At 47.8% G+C, this 14,670-nt stretch overlaps 2 protein-coding genes across 13 annotated transcripts in view; one reads left to right on the top strand and one right to left on the bottom strand.

The window, feature by feature from the left end:
- Positions 1 to 13,166, bottom strand: part of LOC138809757 (centrosomal protein of 57 kDa) — a 36,556-nt gene extending 23,390 nt beyond the window's left edge. For 7 of the 10 annotated variants that reach the window (XR_011366941.1, XR_011366933.1, XR_011366935.1 and 4 more), the window contains exons 1-5: positions 12,906 to 13,165; positions 8,664 to 8,820; positions 5,434 to 5,613; positions 4,711 to 4,832; positions 3,619 to 3,735 (exon numbers count right to left, since the gene is read on the bottom strand). Coding sequence is in view for 2 of the 10 variants with exons in the window: in XM_069996682.1 (XP_069852783.1) it covers positions 3,619 to 3,735; positions 4,711 to 4,832; positions 5,434 to 5,613; positions 8,664 to 8,820; positions 12,906 to 12,950 (621 nt within the window). In the remaining 8 variants the exon portion in view is untranslated. Of the gene's footprint in view, positions 1 to 3,618; positions 3,736 to 4,710; positions 4,833 to 5,433; positions 5,614 to 8,663; positions 8,821 to 12,905 lie in introns of all 10 variants that reach the window. The other 3 variants (XR_011366943.1, XM_069996715.1, XR_011366942.1) reach the window with 2 other exon arrangements.
- Positions 13,167 to 13,882: 716 nt separating this feature from the next.
- LOC138809786 (protein FAM76B) overlaps positions 13,883 to 14,670 on the top strand; it is a 40,234-nt gene continuing 39,446 nt past the window's right edge. For all 3 annotated transcript variants that reach the window (XM_069996761.1, XM_069996752.1, XM_069996741.1), the window contains exons 1-2: positions 13,883 to 14,097; positions 14,487 to 14,551. In XM_069996761.1, the coding sequence (XP_069852862.1) occupies positions 14,011 to 14,097; positions 14,487 to 14,551 (152 nt within the window). In that variant the 5' untranslated portion in view covers positions 13,883 to 14,010. The remainder of the gene's footprint in view (positions 14,098 to 14,486; positions 14,552 to 14,670) is intronic.

Here is a 14,670-nt window from a genome sequence, read left to right as displayed (position 1 = left end):
TTTAAGGACATTTAACCTTCAATTATTCTTAAAAAATAAGCCCTGTACACAGCAAAAGCAGTCCTGAGGGGCAAATTTATTGCCCTCAGTGCCCACATCAAGAGAATGGAGACAGACCAAGTAAATAATCTCATGTTGCAATTAAAACAGCTAGAAAAACAAGAAAAAATGGGACCTAAAGCTACTAGACGAAGCCAGATAACCAAATTAAAAGCAGAGATTAACCAATTAGAAAATCAGAAAACCATAACCAAAATAAACCAAACAAAAAGCTGGTTCTTTGAAAAAATAAACAAAATTGATGGCCCATTGGCTAGATTAATTAAGAAAAGAAGAGAGGAAACCCATATTAATAGGATTAGGGATGCCACGGGAAACATCACCACACGTACCCGGGAAACATCACCACACGTACCCAAGATATCCAAACAATTCTAACAGACTACTTTCAAAAGCTATACTCTCTAAAGGAAGAAAATCGGGCAGAAATGGATGCATTTTTAGAGAAATACAAGTTGCCCAAACTGAGCAAAGAAGAAGTTAACCAATTAAATAAGCCAATATCCTATAATGAGATACAGGAAGCTATCAAAAGTCTTCCAACAAAAAAAAGCCCAGGACCAGATGGATTCACAGCAGAATTCTATAAGACCTTTAAACAAGAACTAATACCCATACTCCTCAAGCTCTTCAGAGAAACAGAGAAGGAGGGAGCTATCCCAAACTCATTCTACGAAGCCAATATCACACTCATCCCCAAACCAGGCAAAGACCCAACCAAAAAGGAGAATTACAGGCCAATCTCCTTGATGAACACAGATGCAAAGATCCTTAACAAGATTCTAGCTAACAGAATCCAGAAACACATAAAAAAAATAATTCACTATGACCAGGTAGGCTTCATCCCAGAGACACAGGGATGGTTTAACATACGTAAGTCAATAAATGTAATCCAACATATCAACAGAGCCAAGGTCAAGAATCACATGATTATCGCCACAGATGCAGAAAAGGCCTTTGACAAAATTCAACATTCATTCATGCTAAAAGCTCTGGAGAAAATAGGAATAGAAGGAACATTTCTAAAAACAATAAAAGCCATTTATGACAGGCCAATAGCCAATATTATACTTAATGGGGAAAAGCTACAACCAATTCTCCTAAAATCAGGAACAAGGCAAGGATGCCCACTGTCTCCACTCCTCTTCAATATAGTCCTAGAACCCTTAGCCAGGGCAATAAGGCAAGAAAAAGACATTAAAGGGATCCGCATAGGGAAAGAAGAAGTTAAACTATCCCTTTTTGCAGACGACATGATACTATACCTCCACGATCCCAAAAACTCCATCCCCAAACTCTTAGAAATCATAAATCACTTCGGCAAAATAGCAGGATACAAAATAAACCCACAAAAATCAGTTGCCTTCCTATACACTGATAATGTACAGGAAGAGAGGGAAATAAAGGGAGCAACCCCATTCACAATAACCTCCCAAAAAATAAAATATTTAGGAATTAACCTAACCAAAGATGTAAAAGAACTATTTAATGAGAACTATAAAAAGTTAAAGAAAGAAATTGCAGAAGACACTAGGAAATGGAAAGACCTCCCATGCTCCTGGATAGGCCGACTTAATATAGTAAAGATGGTAATACTTCCAAAACTAATATACAAATTCAACGCAATTCCTATTAAAATCCCAATGACGTACATCACTGAAATACAGAAAACAGTCCAAAAATTCATATGGAACAACAAAAGACCTAGAATAGCCAAAACAATTCTAGGGAATAAAGACAACATGGGAGGGCTATCCATGCCGAACTTCAAACTCTACTACAGAGCTATAATAACAAAGACAGCATGGTACTGGCACAAAAACAGACCCGAAGACCAATGGAACAGAATAGAAGATCCAGAAATAAATCCACAGGCCTACAGCCAGCTGATATTCGACAAAGGAGCCAAAGACATACAATGGAAGAAACACAGCCTCTTCAACCGCTGGTGCTGGGAAAACTGGGCAGCCACATGCAGAAAACTAAAAGTGGACCCCAGCCTATCACCATGCACCAACATCAACTCAAAACGGATTAAAGACCTTAACATTAAACCTGAATCTCTGAAACTACTGCAGGACAGAGTAGGAGAGACACTTGAACTAATAGGCACAGGAAGGAACTTCCTGAACAGAGTCCCAGGGTCACAACAAGTTGGAGAGAGACTCGACAAATGGGACTACCTTAAAATAAAAAGCTTCTGCACAGATAAAGCTATCGCAACCAAGCTAGAAAGACAACCAACTAATTGGGAAAAAATATTTACCAGCAATATATCAGACAAGGGGTTAACATCCTGTATATACAGGGAACTCAAGAAACGAATCCCTCCCAAACCCAACAAACCAATTACTAAATGGGCAAGGGAACTAAAGAGGGACTTCTCAAATGAAGAAATAAAAATGGCAAAGAAACACATGAGGAAATGTTCATCATCCCTGGTGGTGAAGGAAATGCAAATAAAGACAACCCTGAGATACCACCTTACCCCATTCAGAATGTCCCACATCCACAAATCAGCCAAGGACAAATGCTGGAGGGGATGTGGAGAACGAGGAACGCTATTACACTGCTGGTGGGAATGTACACTCATACAACCACTTTGGAAAGCAGTCTGGAGGGTCCTTAGAAAGCTAAAGATTGACCTCCCTTACGACCCAGTCATACCACTTCTAGGCATCTACCCTGAACAACAGGAACCAGTATACAAGGACACGTGAACCTCCATGTTTATTGCAGCATTGTTCACAATAGCCAGGATATGGAAACAACGTAGATGCCCCACCACAGATGAATGGATCCAAAAATTGTGGTATCTATACACAATGGAATATTATGCAGCCATTAGAAATGACAAAATAATGGCATTTGCAGGGAAATGGATGGAGCTAGAAGGAATCATGATGAGCGAGGTAAGCCAAGAATGAAGAGACAAACAGTACATGGTCTCCCTGATAAGTGGATGATAAATCCAAAATGTTAGGTGATATGACAAAACTAACAGGACTTAAGAAACAAAGAACTCCCACTCATGTGGTTGAACCACTACCAAATATCCCCATGCTGCTGATCACATATATGGTATATAACATGTGAGCACCGTTATATATTACAGACTGTGATAGACAATTTGCTCCAGGAAAGTTAGAATGAACTTGTGACTTTAAATGAGCATCATTATTCCACAATACTGTAAATTTCCGGAAATTAAGTAATCACTTAATCACAATCAAAAAAAAAAAAAAAAAAAGAACCTCGGGGAAGGGAGGGAGGGAGGGGATGGTAGGGGGAAAACAATGGAGGGGGTAACAATGTTCAAGAGGAAGTGTACTCATTACCTCACTCATGTAACTGTAACCCTCTGTATAGTATCTTTACAATAAAAAAATTAAAAAAAAAAAAAAATAAGCCCTGTATGCCTACCAGACTGTAAAATGGCAACACCCTCCAGTTTTTAAAAACTACTATTTCTTTGCAGTAAGACCATATTTATTGGCAACTAATTTTTTAATGAGCATGCTTGTATTACGCATTAACAAGGAAAAGGCACCTCCCAACCTCAGCAAGGGCCTGCATCGTGGTGAGTTTGTTATACTCCTGTTCCAGAAGATCCAGCTTTTCAAGCTGGCTCTGAACATGTGTTTGATCTTGCTGCCGCTCTCTTTCCAGGGAAACCTGGGATACATCAAATGCACAATGATAACATGATAAAAAAGTAACACTGAGCACATCTTAAAATACATTGTATGCTATATGGCCCTTCAGAGAACTGCATACATCTAGAGAGGAATCCTAAGACTTAAGATAAAGCTCTAGGAACACTACCAGATGGCTGATTAAAGCAACCCTTGCCTGGCCTGTCATTATCATACAGAAAATGTATGTAATCACGTAATTATTTCTTAAGTGGGTCATCTATTACTCAAGATGTAATGGGGGGGGGGCTATCTTTTGTACTTCATTGGAAATCTTTTTTTTTTTTTTTTTTTTTTTGGTGCCAGTCTCTACAGAGCCATAGTAGGGACATCAGAGCTATTTTAAAAATGTAGGGCTGGGCAGTTGGCTCAGTGGTAGAGCACTTGCCTTGCATGCCTGAGGCCCTGGGTTCGATTCCTCAGCACCACATAAGCAAATGAAAAAGCCAGAAGTGGAGCTGTGACTCAAGTGGTAGAGCTCTAGCCTTGAGCTGAAGAGCTGAGGGACAGCGCCCAGGCCCAGAGTTCAGGCCCCACAACCGGACCCAAAAAAAAAAAAAAAATGTATTGTAAACATCTTCATTGCAAATGTACAAAGTTACCTGAATAACAAAGATCTCTAATATAATAAAACTATTTTGTTAAGCAGCTATTGCAAAGAGCTTTAAGAAGAAAAACCTTTAAGACTGCTGTCTCACTTAAATCTTTGTAGAGGGACTATGCTTTTTTTATACCACAGACCTAAAAGACTGTAATTTAAGGAAAACACTACCAAATATACAAATAATCACAACAAAGAACCAATCAAATCGAATCTTCAATACCACAAATAACCCAAGGAATTTTCAAACCTGGACTATTATAAAAACATCATTATAGCCTCACTAAAAAAAGTCTTTAATTCATTTTCTGAATGTCTATTCTTGAGTGCTCATCTATGAGTCAACCACCATACCTGCTTCTCTAAGACTGAGGTCCTCTCCATTTCCGCATGCTTAATCATATTCCGCATGTACTCCAATTGTTTTTCTAAAAGATTACATTTATTTTCGGCAGCTAACAACTGAGATGTCAGCTCTACAAAAGAATATTTAAGAAAAGCAGAAGTCAACACATAAAATAGTTTCAGCAGGTTAACTGATTTTGGAACTACTGTGACTCCCTTATAAAAAACACATTCTGCAGGGTGGGAGGGGGTGAGGGATGGGAAGGGTTGGGAAGGGGAAACAAAGGAGGAGGCAACAATGCTTGATAAGAAATGTACTCGTTCGGAAGTGGCGCTGTAGCTCAAGTGGTAGAGCGCTCGCCTTGAGCTGAAGAGCTGAGGGACAGCGCCCAGGCCCAGAGTTCAAGCCCCACGACCAACAAAAAAAAAAAAAGAAATGTACTCGTTATCTTGCCCATGTAATTGTAATCCCTCTATACGGTATTTTCACAAAAAATAAATGAAATAAAAGACACATTCTCTAGCCTGTAAGTTTAGATTACCTAAATCACTTTCTTTCTATATGTTATGCTAATCAGTAAATATAATGTGCATACTTGCTCCTCACAACAAACCCAGACCAACGTAATTTTGTTTTGCTTAATGATAGTATAGAGAATGACAAGGTAGAGTATTAGAGTAACTTTACAGTATTTATGGCAAATTTAATTTCCTTTGCAAAATGAAACATACCTTGATTGTGCCTTGACTCTTCATTCTTTGAGTTTTCCCTTTCTTGTAGCTGTTCATCCAGTACTTTCTTATATTCAATTGTTTCTCTAGACAATGTTTTCACACTTTCTTCTGCCTGAATCCTTTCAAGCTCTAAGCGTCGAATCTTATCTTGAAGATTCTTCAAAGCTGAAAATATGGCTGCCAAACAGAAAGTAGGTAACAGAACAGTATATGTGGGGAAAGTTCAATGAAAAATTAATTTTTAAAATGTGATGAATAGGTCCAGTGGAAGATCATTCCTTCAGAAGAGTAAATTATCTCGTAATTTTAAAAAGTCCATTTAGAGACATCTATGAGTTTCTGAAATATTTTAGCTATTTTAAGTAAAAACCCTTTACTATGACAAAAACATTTCAAAGATAATTCTAAAGTGGCAACAGCAACTAAGAAAACCTTGTTAATCATACATAACAATACATAACTGTCATTCATTATTAACTGACTATTTTTTCCTGTTTATATACAAGATCACAAGCAGACTCCAATTGTAGAATTAAACTCACATATAAAAATGACTTTAATTTGCACTTTTTTCTTTATATAAGAAAAAAAGCCTAGGATTAGGTCTCCTCTAAAGGATTCTGATGTGAGATGTGATACACATTCATTACAGGAAATGTAGAACATAACAACCGATAATCCTATCAGAGACAGTAACAATTAGTTTTGGGTCTTTCAATCTTTTTCTATAAGTACAAAATAAAATGAAATAAAAATATAATTGCTTTTCACTTTGACATTATTAAACAATAAGCATTTGCTTCACCATACCATATAGTTTTAAGGTTTAGTTTTCTCTAGAAACTGAAAAATGTACTATATCAAAAAAAAAAAAAAGATCTTTATTTTAAGCTGGACGTGGCATTCCTAGCATCTGGGATGCTTAGGCAAGAAAACAGGCTGTCCCGGACAGCCTGTGCTCCAGGTAAAGACCTAGTTTCAAACGCCAACAGAGCCCAGATGCAACGTGAAATGTCTAATGTCAATGTCTGAGCTTAACTTCTTTTAAGCCACTGAGGGTTGTATATGTGGTTTTTTTTTTCAGTATTTTACATTATAGTATATATCTTCTGAACTGTTTGTCCAGAAGTTTCTTCTCATACTTTGTATTTTTTTTTTAAGTTTTTGTTTTATACCGATCCTGGGGTTTGAACTCAGGCTGGGTGATGTCCCCACACTTTTCAGCTCAAAGCCAGCGCTCTACTATTTGGTCCACAACTCCACTTTTGGCTGTTTTGGTAGTTCAGTGGAGATCAGAGTCTCACAGACGTTCCTGCCTGGCCTAGCCCTGAACCATGACCCTCAGAGCTCAGCCTCCTCACTGCTATGATAATAAGCATGAGCCACTGGCACCTGGCTGCCAGGAACTTAACAAACCTTAAACTATTTATTCCTCTTCCTTTACAACAAATCTGGCTGATACAGATCTTACTTAAAGAACAGTTTTTCAAGAAGAAAATTTCAACAAGAGAGTATAGTGTGTGAAAGGCTTGCAGACTTGAAGTGAATGGTATTCAGGTGGGCAGAAGAGAAACTCAAAGATGTCCACACCTAACCTTTGTAGTCTCTGATGAATGCATTATGTAAAACGGCAATAAGGACTTTTATATGGACAGACCTTCAGATACTGACATTATTCCTAACTATGTGAATATGCTACTTTCATCCTACGAGAGGAAACCTCTCACCAATTCTTGTTAGAGAAGTCTGAGCGACTAAGCATAGGAGAGGTCTAACTCACTGCTGCCTTAGGGGACAGCTGGAAACCATGAGAAGGAACATGGAGGATCTGTGCGAGAAAAGGCTGACTCTGACGGACTATAGAAATGGAACCTCCAACATTACCAACAAGCAGTGGAACTGACCAACAGTCTGAGCGAGGTGCAAATGTAACTACCCTAGGGCCTCCAAGAAAGAACACAGCCCAGGGCTGCGAGTGTGGCTCAGTGGGAGAGTGCCTGTTAGCATGCATGAAGCCCTGGGTTCTATTCCTCAGGACCACACAGAAAAAGTCACAAGTGGCACTTTGGCTCAAGCCTTGAGACAAAGAAGCTCAGAGACAGTGCCAAGGCTCTGAGTTCAAGCCCCAGGACTAGCAAAAAAACAAAACAAAACAAACACAGCTCCAGTTACCAGCTTGATTTCAAACCTGCAGGATCCCATGCTAGGGACCAAGATGAACACATTCTGATTTACTGTAACACAAGAAGTTTGTATTGCTTAAAATCACTGTAGTATTTTGCTAAGGCAGAAAGAAAACTAATATAGATGGCAAGTTCTACTAACAGTGTATTTCACAATAGCCAAAGAGTTGTAGATGAGAGATTAAGGATGTAGTTATTGAGGCAGATAGGGTCTGATTTATATGGAAAAATCTATGGAAGGGTGCTGAAACCTTGTTTCACTGAAAGAGGAAAGAATGTTAAGTGGAGATAAAAATGAGACAAAAGAATATTAAATGAGATTAAGAATGAGAATGGGGGGGGGCTGGGAAGGTGGCTCAGTAGTAGAGCGCTTGCCTTGCATGCCTGAGGCCTTGGGTTCCATTCCTCAGCACCACATAAGCAAAAAGAAAAAAAGCCTGAAGTGGCGCTGTGGCTCAAGTGGTAGAGCGCTAGCCTTGAGCTGAAGAGCTGAGGGACAGTGCCCAGGCCCAGAGTTCAGGCCCCACAACTGGACCCAAAAAAAAAAAAAAAAAAAAAAATGAGACTGGGCAAGATTAGTTAGGAGAATATAATCGACATACAGGTAAGAGAAGAACCTAAACCAAAGCAAGGAGAACATATACTTTTGAGACAGATACTTTTGAGATACTGTTGTAGCCAAAACCCAGGCATGATTCCTAACAGATGTTGAGGATGACAAATTAGTCACTAGTGGGGTGCAAGTATGCTACTGTCCTGATTTTTGTGAATGATGATGTTCAACCATCAATATAAAGAGCAAAAGAAAAGCCTACTTTGAGAAGGCCAAAAACAGAATGGGGAGATAGTTTCTAAATGTCAAAACAATGGAGGATGAGGCTGCAGGTGAGGCTCAGTGGCACACACCTGACTAGCAAGAGCAAGGCTCTTGGACTTTTTACAAAAGCAAACCAAAAAACCAAACCAAACACGTGACTAAAGTAGTGGAGGGGTGAAGTGTAAAGCAGCAGGTAAACACAGACAACATCTATTCAGGGTTGTCACCTCTGCTGTTGCTCTCTGGATAGGCAAGTGTGGGCTTATGCGGAGAGCGTCGCAGATCACTGTTAAGGAAAGGCTTGTCAGGTGGGTACAGCACATATGGAGACGAAGAATGGCGAACCACACTTCCATTAGATCTTGATGGCTGAGCTATGATGTTCTGAAAAATAAAAGCACAGAAATTACCTCTCAAACAAGGGAACCAAAAGTAGTTATGACTAAATACTAGACTGTCTGTCATCCACAAGACAACAAAAAATTAGCCTACTGACTATACAGCCCAGTTGTTTACTGTGAAGAAATGCAACTTTTGAAGCCTTGTTTGTTTGCCTAAACATAGTCACATGGTAGACAGTATAAAACTGAAGGCATGCTTACATGCCTTGCCTTTCTTAACAAGCACCGATCCCCTTTATTTTCATGTTATGTTTACTCTGCCTGGAAAAGGCACTCTGGTCTGTCTCTGAGGCTGTCCCTGATGACCCTGTCTATCTGCAACACTACCACTACATGACACATTAACATATGTTCTGTGCTATAATAAAAATTTTGTCTTCTGTCCCCGACTCTAGACACAGATCCAAAAACTCCTGGAATGTCTTAAGTAGCAGGGATATCTAAAAGGGCAAACACTTTACCACTTGAGCCACAGCTCCTCTTCTGGCTTTCTTGATTGTTAACTGGAGGTTAGTGTCTCAAACTTTCCTGTCTGGTGTGGTTTTAAACTGTGATCCTCAGATCTCAGCCTCTAGTGTAGTTAGGATTATGTTTGGCTAGTAATAAAATGGTTGAAATCCATTTTGAAATTGACTTCATCACTGACCTCAAGGAGGGAGTGCCAGTCCAATCACCAACAGATAATAATGTATCCACAACACCTATCTTATGAGGCTGCAATGAAAACTCCTTAAGAAGAAAGTTTGGAGAAGCTTCTGGATTGACAAACTAAAATGCTCAGGTGATATGCTGGAGAGTACGTGGAAACCTTGCTTGGGTTATACCCTCTAACACTGAGAGACTCTAGAAAATGACTCAACCTAATCCGTAAACAGCTGGACAGAAATTCAGGACTCGGCTGATCACTGAAGGAGCGAAGTCCTGTGAGACTGTGATTCTCCTAACTGGGGTTGGCGAGTTCTGAAGTGAATTAGTTGTGGGAAGCCTAGTTGGTGTAGGTACCATTTCATAGTCTATCCCCAAAGTTATGAGGGACAGTTCCACCCACTGAAGACACAAAGTTTGGTGCTGGTGGTTCTGGCTCACATCTGTAATTCTAACAGCTCTGGAGGCTGACACCTGAAGGATTGAGGTTTGAAGCCAGCCAGGACAGGAAAATCTTTGAGATTCCATCTCCAATTAACCAGCAAAAAAAAAAAAAAAAAAAAAGATAGGCTTGAAGGCACAGCACATGCACTAGAGTGCTAGCTGTGAGTAAAAAAGCCCAAAGAGCACGGAGCTCCAAGTTCAAGTGTCAACACCAAGACAAGACTGCTGGTGGGAATGTGCGTAGGTCCCAGTCTCTTGGGAAACAATTAAGCATTAGTAAGTAGAGTTGCAAAGGCCCTTGTAGATGTGGTTACCGCACAGTTTTCCTTCCCTCATATTTGAAGATGATTGGGCCTAAAACACCATGCACAATCAACAACCTATATTGAGCTGCAGATATATCCAGGAATTTCCCCTCACACATTTTTTGTCTTGGGATCACTCTACACTGATGCTACTCTACTATCTGGTTCTGAATTCACTCTTCGGATACTGTTTTGGTTGATGGATATGAAGATGTCGCTTCCCACAGACATGCAGGTGAAGGGGGAACGGCCTTGAAGATGCTCGAAGAGCGCCACAGGGTTCCTCCTCAAGGGTCTGTCGGCCATAGAGCTGATGCTCTGAGAAACTTCTGCCATGTAGGGGTAATCACAACAGGACTGTGCCCAGCCTACAAACAACCCCCAAACCCTAATGCCCACAGAATATATTACTAGGTCTATAAGACCTCTTCTTACCCTTTCCTTAGCTTCGTGATTCATTTTGCTCATTTGAAAACTGAAACATTAATACAAATACTAACCTCAATATTGAGGGTTCAAACCCTTTAAAATATGCAAAGTGCTTAACATAATGCCTGTCAGTACCACTTAAATATTTCGTATTATGACGATCTTAAAAAGTGTGATAGTGGGGCAAGCAGAAGGGATGAAATCAACAGGAAGGCATTTACCTCATTATCCTAAAAAAAAAAATCTTAAATGTGAAATCAGAACACAGAACAAAATTATTGATAAAGGGCAAAACCTCTGTGAAGAGAACCTAGACTGACCAGCAGTCAGCCTCACACCTTTCCATCCTTGCTAAAAAGCACAACATCGCTCTCTCTCTCAAGTTTACCAAGCTGGCAGCTTTGCAGTTTACCACAAACTGTGCTGAAGCCACTGACACCCTGAGGCCTATCGCAGCTGTACTGAGTTGAGGTCTACCACAGCCATACTATCACAGCCTTACCGAGTTGAGGTCTACCACAGCCGTACTATCACAGCCTTACTGAGTTGAGGTCTACCACAGCCGTACTATCGCAGCTGTACTGAGTTGAGGTCTATCACAGCCGTACTATCACAGCCTTACCGAGTTGAGATCTACCATAGCCGTACTATCGCAGCTGTACTGAGTTGAGGTCTATCACAGCCGTACTATCACAGCCTTACCGAGTTGAGGTCTATCACAGCCGTACTATCACAGCCTTACTGAGTTGAGATCTATCACAGCAGTACTATCATAGCTGTACTGAGTTGGTCTATCACAGCCATACTATCACCACAGTACTATCACAGCCCCAGGAAGAGCCAAGGGCTGAGCTCCAGCAAAGCCAGCTGGGGTGGCGGCAGAGGCTGGCAGGCTGGTGTCAGGCCGTCAGAGAGCAGGTGTGGAGGGCAGGCCTCAGGCCCTTGGAGGGCAGGTGTGGGGCAGGCGCTGGAGGACAGATGTCAGGCAGGTGTCAGGCTGGCGTCAGAGAGCAGGGACCCGGCAGGTGTCAGGCCAGTGTCAGAGAACAGGAGTCAGGCAGGTGTCGGTAGGGCAGGTGTCAGGCCAGTGTCGGAGGGCAGGCATTGGGCAGGTGTCAGGCAGGCATTGGAGGGCAGGCATGGGGCCAAGTGTCAGGCCGGCCTGCAGCTGTAGCCCTCTCCCCTGGTCCCGGAGGCCGGGGGAGTGCAGTCGGCTGCCCCCTTCCAGGATCCATTCCTCCCCCTCGGCCCCCGGGGCAGCCTCGGCTCCTTCTGGTCATGGGCTGCGGCCCTCTGCCCCCTCCTCGGACAGGGCCTCCGCTGGGAACACGCGTGTCACCCTGAGAGCCCGAGAGCCGCCGGAGGACTGGGCATGGGGCGGGCGACTCCAGACACGGAGACGAGCCTGCACACGCCCAGGACACGGGACGAGCGTGCACACGCCCGGACACGGGACGAGCCTGCACACGCCCGGACACGGGACGAGCCTGCACACGCCCGGACACGGGACGAGCCTGCACACGCCCGGGCACACGCCCGGGACACGGGATGAGCGTGCACACGCCCGGACACAGGACGAACCTGCACACGCCCGGGCACGGGACGAGCCTGCACACGCCCGGACACGGGACGAGCCTGCACACGCCCGGACACGGGACGAGCCGTGCACACGCCCGGACACGGGACGAACCTGCACACGCCCGGGCACACGCCCGGGACACGGGATGAGCGTGCACACGCCCGGGCACGGGATGAGCCTGCACACGCCCGGACACGGGACGAACCTGCACACGCCCGGACACGGGACGAGCCTGCACACGCCCGGACACGGGACGAGCCTGCACACGCCCGGACACGGGACGAGCCGTGCACACGCCCGGACACGGGACGAGCCTGCACACGCCCGGACACACGCCCGGGACACGGGACGAGCCTGCACACGCCCGGGCACGGGATGAGCCTGCACACGCCCGGGACACGGGATGAGCCTGCACACGCCCGGACACGAGCCGGGCACACCCGGGCGCGGGGTCCACGAGGCCGGGCGGCGCGGCCTCCCCGCGGCCTCCCCGCGCCCGCGAGCCCCAGGTCGGCCGTTGCACCGCCCGCCCGCCGGGCCGCGGAGGACCCCGGAGCCGTCGGCGCCCGCCGGGCCCCCGGAGAGGCCCGAGGCGCGCCCCGAAACCCCCGCGAAGGCGGAGGGCCGCCGGGACCCCGAGCCCGCCCGGACGCCGCCGCCCCTTACCGAGAACCGAGAGTCCGAGGCCGCGGAGACCGACGCCGCCGCCATCTTCCCACCTTCTTCGCACGGGCCTCCGCAGCTCCGGGACGGCCCCGAGGTTCGAGAGCCGCAGCCCGGGACGGCCTCACAGACGCCCAGGTGGAAGGGGCGGGCGGCCGGAGAGGGTCCGGGAGGGTCCGGGGCCCCGCCTCACACCCCGCAGGGACGCCCAGGCCCGGTGCTCTCGCCGGAAAGGCACTACGTCCTAACAGACGTCGCCCGCAGCCAATCACAAGAGCGGACGCCTACCCGGGCGCGGGAGGACCGCCCTCGCGGTGACGTCATAAGGCGGCGCGCGGCGGCAGCGCCCGGGTGGGCCGGGCCGCCCGCCCGCGGGCCGCCGGGAGTCCGCGGCCGACTTCCCGATGGGGGGGGGCGGGGCGGGGCGTCGCCTGGGGCCGAGGCGCCGACCGCGCCGGGCTCAGGCGAGCGGGACGGCCGCCCTCCCCCCATCAGGGCTCCTGAGAGCGCGCGGGACGGGCGCGGGACGCCTCTCAGGTGAAGTACGGACCAACTCGGGGCCAACTTCGACCCGGCCCCAGGGAGGCACGGGGCAGACCCCGGGCGGGCGCGCGCGCGACTCCGGCGCAGCGGGCGGAGCGCCCGGCGCGGCCGCCCGAGGGCGGAGGCCGTGGGCGGGGCCGAGCCGAAGCGGATTTCGCGCGTGAAGGGCGTCGGGCTCTCATTGGCCAGCGCCTTCCGCCCTTTGTGGGCGCTGCCGGCGTCGCGCGGGCGCGGGGCGGGGCGGGGCGGCCGGGTGACGCGGCCTCCCCGCAGCCAATCAGAGAGCGGGACTCGAGGCCGGGAAGGAAGCGGATCCGCCGCCGTGCAGCCAAACGGCGTCCGGGGCCCCGCTTCGTCTCCCTCCGCCGCCGTCGGGGCCTAGGCGGGAGCGGCCGGGGAGGCGTCGCTGGGGGGACCGGGGCGGGAGTGCCGGCGGGGGGAGACGGCGGCGGCGGCGGCGGCCGCTGGGCTCGGGCTGCGACTCCGGCGCCGAAGCCCGCAGGGCCCTAGGCCGGGAGGGGCGGAGGAGCCGCGGCCGGGCGGCGGGGCCCCGCCTCGGAGCGGGATGGCGGCCTCGGCCCTGTACGCCTGCACCAAGTGCACCCAGCGCTACCCCTTCGAGGAGCTGTCGCAGGGCCAGCAGCTCTGCAAGGTGGGCGGGTGGCGGGCCCCGGGCGGGCGGGAGGGGTCCTCGGCGGGGCCCCGGGCGGGCGGGCGGGTGGCGGGCCCCGGGCGGGCGGGAGGGGTCCTCGACGGGGCCCCGGGCGGGCGGGCGACGGGCGGGCGGGGTCCCCGGGAGCTCGGGCCCCCGTGTTTGCACTTTCTCGCTAGGACCCCGCCGAGCCCGCGGCTCCCTCCCCCGTCCCGGACCGGTGCCTGCCTGCGGCTCCTCCCGCACCGAGCAGCTTCGCCCTTGGCCGGCCCGGGAGTCGGCGTGAGGGCCTTGTGGCCCCTCCGTCACGCCCGGCCCCGGCCCCGCCACCCTGGTGGAGCCGGCCTCGGCGGCCTGGCTCGCTGACCGCAGGTACCCTCTGGTTGCAGGAGTGCCGGATCGCTCACCCCATCGTCAAGTGCACTTACTGCCGGTCAGAGTTCCAGCAGGAGAGGTCTGTATGCTGCAAACCCACGCTGAGCCTAGGGACGCCAGGAAGCCGCCCTCGGCTTGACTGAAAGCAGCTAAGAACTAGGATTCGGCCCCAGGAAGTCTGAGTTCTAAACCATTTTA

Source organism: Dipodomys merriami, unplaced genomic scaffold (assembly GCF_024711535.1).
Source record: "Dipodomys merriami isolate MVZ:Mamm:240054 unplaced genomic scaffold, mDipMer1.0.p SCAF_103, whole genome shotgun sequence".
Classification (NCBI taxonomy): Eukaryota; Metazoa; Chordata; class Mammalia; order Rodentia; family Heteromyidae; genus Dipodomys; species Dipodomys merriami.
Note: the sequence above shows the minus strand (reverse complement) of the source record. Positions and strands in the feature narration are given on the sequence as shown.